At 37.2% G+C, this 5,661-nt stretch overlaps 2 protein-coding genes across 2 annotated transcripts; both read right to left on the bottom strand.

Annotated features, from left to right (window-relative positions):
* Positions 1–487: 487 nt before the first annotated feature.
* Positions 488–3,974, bottom strand: LOC133031301 (uncharacterized). Its single transcript, XM_061104781.1, has 6 exons — positions 3,347–3,974; positions 3,047–3,127; positions 2,688–2,739; positions 2,527–2,597; positions 702–1,298; positions 488–588 (listed from the first exon to the last, which is right to left on the bottom strand). The coding sequence occupies exons 1-6, from the start codon at positions 3,972–3,974 to the stop codon at positions 488–490; spliced, it is 1,530 nt and encodes a 509-aa protein (XP_060960764.1).
* Positions 3,975–4,172: 198 nt separating this feature from the next.
* LOC133031300 (uncharacterized) lies at positions 4,173–5,235 on the bottom strand. The gene is made up of 2 exons (XM_061104780.1): positions 5,016–5,235; positions 4,173–4,921 (listed from the first exon to the last, which is right to left on the bottom strand). Exons 1-2 carry the CDS (start codon positions 5,233–5,235, stop codon positions 4,173–4,175), a joined length of 969 nt encoding a protein of 322 aa, XP_060960763.1.
* Between the last annotated feature and the right edge of the window lie 426 nt (positions 5,236–5,661).

Here is a 5,661-nt window from a genome sequence, read left to right as displayed (position 1 = left end):
ATTTTTTTTTTGAAAAAATTCATCATCTTTATTATTATTTGCAATCCATAGTGATTACATAATTAAAATCTGGAGTAAAATCACTACTCCTGATAACACGATCAGCAACTAAATAGGATGCTTGAGCTAAGAAATGAGCAACACTATTTGCAGAACGTCTAATAAAATTGACATAAACATCTCGCAAGTCATTTAACAACATCTTACAATCAAAAATAATACTCCCAAAGTATGAAACCATAGGAATAGAGCTACGTAATGCTTGCACCACAGTAAGACTATCAGTTTCAATGACAACCTTCCTCCAATCTTTCCGTTTAACCCAGCACAGTGCCTCCTTAACACCCATAGCTTCCACCATTTCAGGTTGTAACACCCCTGACCGACAGCAGGTAAAAGCTTCCACCAATGCGTGGTTTCATCCCTAATCACCCCTGCAAAGCTATAAGTTGAGTTCCTAAAAAAATGGCACCATCTACATTAATCTTTAAGGTGTTTCAGCTGGTTTGGCCCAAGTTTCGGCATCATCGACATCAGTAAGGAATGCAGCTGTAGGATTAAATGTTGAATCTTGAGCCCGAGTCCAATCTGCGAGTAAAGCTTGAGCTAAGTGAGCAACACTCGCAACAGTAGGGGACTTATCAGATCATACTAGCTCATTTTGATGTTTCCAAATTGTCCAACATGTCATTGCGATCAACCTCTTTTTCTCCCCATTCGCCTGCTGTAGAACCGTAGCAAACCAGTTGGCAAAGAACCAACTGCCGTCAAATTAACACCAGTAGCCAACTGTTGCCAACACGCTTTGGCAAAAGAGCAATCCACCAAGCAATGGTAGATGGTTTCATCAGTTACTTTGCACACAGGGCAGATGGTATCAACAGGCACATGTCTAGAACGAAGTCTAGATTTCGTAGGCAAACAGTTAGTGGCAGCACGCCATAACAAGTCTTTCACTTTTGGAGGAATACATAGCTTCCAAAGAGTATTCCAAAAGACGGAATTATCATCCTGTGCACCCAACTCTTTGCTCAATTGTAAGAACTTATAAACTAATTTTACTGAGAAATGGCCCGAGCTCTCCCAACTCCAATACCAAACATCACATAAACGACTTGAAGACAAGAAAATACTAAGAATCAAGTTAGCATCCCTTTCATTAAACATATCATGCACCAAGTCAACATCCCAAGCCAACGTATCAGTTTCGATAAGTGCTTTAACATTTTGATCAATCAAAGCAAGATTATTCAAAGTTACTCTTGGATTATCTTCATTCGACAGCCATAGATCCAACACTATATTAATTCGAGAACCATCACTAACTCTGCATCTCGCCCCTTTTTGAACGATCTCTTGAGTTTTATAAATACTTCGCCATACGAAACTTGGATTTCTCCCCAACTCTCAACATTTAAAAAGGCACCATTACGGTAGTTCCTAGCTTTAAAAATCTTACTGACAAGTGAGTCCAGACGACTAAACAATCTCCATCCTTGTTTACAAAGCAAACTCAAGTTAAAGTCATGGAAGTTGCGAAATCCCATACCACCTTTGGACTTATGTACCAAGAAGAAGCTTTAGCACCAGAAGCCATTTCGTCTCAAATTCTCTCAGTTGTTTTATTCTCTTTCTCTGTAAGGCTTTTCTTTACTTTTGAAAACATGCATTCAGGAAGATCTGCAAAAATTGACGTCTAGGGTTTGGCTTGTTGATTTTTTTTTTTCTTTTTTTGGCTTGATCTTCGATTTGTCGTTGGTTTTAACTTTTAGTCTTATTGATCGATCTACTTTCATACCTTACGTTCCATAATCCAATCTTGTGCTCGGTATTACATATTATCTGTGTGCTGATTCAAGAAAAAAAACAAGTGTTAAATTCTGGATAATTGATTTGGGGTTTAGGAATTGAAGAAATTTTGGGATTTCTTTTTTCTTTTTCAAAATTGTATTAAGAATTTTGTGGTATTTGGTAATATGGCGACATGAAGAGTTGATCTCTTGAGAAGAAGGTATATCTCATATTAAATTATTTTCTTTATTATTTATATATTTTTTTAATTAAATATGTAAAGTCATATAAATTATATTTCAAAAACTATATTTATTACTATCTTATAAAATCATATTAATTGTATTAATTATTTTTATTTTTTATCAAAAAAATGAAATTTCATTAATCACTTGAACACATCAGCTACACCAGCAGAAACCTGCTACAAAACACTGCTCACACGAGCTACAAAATCACATCAGTAGCCTATAAGTAATTTATAATTACAACCTTTTAATTTTCTATCTTTAAGACTATAAAGCCTACATTTAACAACACTTTGACCTTCCTTTACAGTTACAACCACTAAAAAACAGTAATCTTTATAGACACAATTATTTCTATTTTTTCATAAACAATAAACTGTTGCAGCAGTCGTGGCATACATGATGTCCTCCTTCAAGCTTCTTATTCTGGTTTTTAACCAATTCAGCCAACAAACAAAATCAAGAGGCCAAGCATTTGAATCCTAACCAGCTGAATATCCCAGCAACAATTTTCTTTGAATAACAACAATCAAAGTAAAGACGCTTATGGCTTTCCTACTGCAAACCACAAACAGGACAGCTAGAGTCTATTACAAAGATGTTAAATCGAGATAGCTGATCCTTTGTGAGAAGCTAGCTGTTCACTACCTGCCAGAGGAGAAATCTATGTTTGGGCAAGGATAACTTGCACCTAACAGCTCTAGTGTTCAAGAACAAATCTATCTTAAGCAAACTATTATACAAGCGAGAAGCTTTGAATTTACATGTAGGTTGTTGGAGCTAAAATTTGTTCTCAACCTGCTAAACTTCCTCCAATACCAGGCGGTGTTAATTGGCAGCTTATAACTCCATGTGTCTTCCCTTTTCAAGTAGACTATGTTGACCCACTTGACCCGAAGAACATCGTGCTTTTGCATGACTACCCAAAGAAACTTGGCCAGGTTTGCTCGATTTCACATTGATCAATTCCTAAAGCCTAAGCCTCCAAATTTTTTTGGGAGACAAACCTTGTCCCAAGAAGCAGTATGAATCTTGCTTCTCTTTCCACTTTGATCCCATAAGAACATCCTTCAAAGTTTTTCCACTTCCTTGACAATGCTTTCAGGAAGGATAAATATGTTCATCTAGTAGTTTCTGAGCCCCAAAAGAACAGTCTGAATCAGTTACATTCTACTAGCATAAGAGAGATGCCTAGTAGCCCAATTATGAAGGTGTTTTTTTAATCTTATCCAAGATTTCTCCACAATTCTCCATTTTCCACTTAGTAGGTCTCAAAGGCACTCCTAAGTATTTGAGAGGGAATCTACCTTCTTCAAGACCTATCTCTTGAGCAATTTTTTTTCTTTCAAAAGGTTGCACCCCACCAAAGAAAATCTGAGATTTAGCCAAGTTCACACTGAGGCCTAATTGATTGCAAAAGTCATCAAGAGTAGTTTTGAGGTGTCTCACTACAGTCTGGGTGCCTTTACTGAACAAAATGAGGTCATCAGCAAAACTGAGATTGACAAGATTCAGACTTTTACATTGAGGGTGGTACTTGAACGTCCCTTTTTCAGCCTCTTTATGAAGTCTCCTAGTTAAAAATTCCATAACAAGCACAAATAACAGAGGAGACATTGCATCCCCTTGTCTCAACCCCTTCTTTCCTTCAAAACTCTCTTGTAACCTACCATTCAGCACCAAATTATAGGAAGTACTCCTAATACACAGCATTATCCAATTCACAAACCGAGAGGGAAAACACAAATAGTTTAACCACTTTTCAAGAAAATCCCAACTTACAGTATTATAAGCTTTGCTAAGGTCAATCTTGATTGCACACCTAGCTAATGTATTCTTCCTACCATAATTTTTTATAAGGTCTTGGAAGATGAGAATACTGTGAGCAATCGATTTATTCTGAATGAATGCTCCTTGGTTTTGGTTGATGACCATAGTAAGCACCTTAGCAAGCCTTAAACAAATAAGCTTCGAGATACATTTATACACTATTGAACAACAAACAATTGGCCGGTAGTCCATTGCTTTAGAAGGGTTCTCAGTCTTGGGGATTAAGGTGATCGAAGTTTCATTATACTCCTTTGGGATAACTCCAGAATCAAAGAAGATTCAGATAGCAAGAAAAAATTCTTCTTATATCTCACGCCACATTGACTTGAAGAACTCAGTGTTAAAACCATCCGGACCTGTTCTGTTAGAGCTAGGAATGCTAAATAAGGCCATCTTGATCTCTTTTTTGGAAAAAGGTTTTGAAAGAGCAAGTTTCATATCAAGAGAAAGCTTATTACCCTTCAAATTGAAGATGTTCACATTCACAGTAGGCAAGTGATGACTCCCCATGTAACTCTGAAAGTGATTGATAAAGTGCTTAACCACTTTAGGATACTCCTCAACCAGCTGGCCTTTCTCAGTAGTGAAGTGCACAATTCTGTTCTCTCTTCTTTTCTTTATGCAAGCACAAAAGTAGGCAGTGTTGTCATCTCCCTTCTTCAACCAGTTAGCTTTGCTTCTTTGCACAAGAAATCTATGAAGCAACTTTTCCTTGTCACTAAACTCCATTGCAACCCTTTTTTCTTCCTCTAATTTCCCCAAATCCCCAGGATTAGCTTGAGCTGCTAACTTTGCTTCTTGTAATCGAGCTTTGACCTCTGCATGTTGCACTTCAATATCTCCAACTTTTTTGTTAAAGATCCTAAGCTGATGCTTTAATCTCATACATTTAATGAAGAGCCCTTTCAAACCATTACTTCTGACCAATTTATTCCAACTATCCAAGATAACTTGCTTATAGTCTTTGTGATGCACCCAAAAGTAGAAGAACTTAAAGGGTTTGATGCCAATATCACTGGCCTTTGCAGAAGAGACAATACAAGAGCAGTGGTCTGAAACAGTTTCCCAGCTCATGTTAGCATTAGAGTTGGGAAAGATGCCCAACCACTCTTCATTTTTTAGAACATAATGAATTCTTGAAAAAACCCGTCATTAGCCTCTTGGTTGTTGACCAAGTGAAAGAAGGCTCAAATCTTTGAAGAGAGTCAGCTAATCCCAAGGCTGCCCAGTTGGTTGCATCCTCAATTTCATTTTTTGACACCTGGTTTCCTCCACTTCTGTCCCCAAAATCAAACACCGCATTGAAGTCCTCCATTATGAGCCAAGGCTTAATAGGGAAGTTAAGGCAAGACAGCCCATGCCACATCTCTTTCCTTTCACTAAGGAGTTTGAACCATACACAAAAGTTACACAAAATTCTTTATTAAGACTGATCAATTTCACAAGACAATGGACATATTGGTCGGTTTCGTCCAGAATATTCACTTTAACAAACTTATTCCTCCAAATAACTAACATCCTACCCTCAATCACAAAATGGTGTGGAGCTCCAACCACTAAATTTAGAGTTCATGACCTGAGCTACTTTATTCCCCCTCATTTTTGTTTCTAACACAACTCCTACTCCAATATTTCTCAAACACCATAAATCTAACACTACCTCTTGCTTCTTATTACTATTAAGGCCCCTTATGTTCTAACTTCAGATATTATTACAATCCATAGACAGTAGAAATATTACCTTCTTCACTTTGACCACCCCCTGTTGAGTATGTAGAACCTCAAATGAGTT

The sequence above is a fragment of the Cannabis sativa genome, chromosome 9 (genome assembly GCF_029168945.1).
Source record: "Cannabis sativa cultivar Pink pepper isolate KNU-18-1 chromosome 9, ASM2916894v1, whole genome shotgun sequence".
NCBI classification, from domain to species: Eukaryota; Viridiplantae; Streptophyta; class Magnoliopsida; order Rosales; family Cannabaceae; genus Cannabis; species Cannabis sativa.
This window is presented reverse-complemented; position numbering and strand designations above follow the sequence as displayed.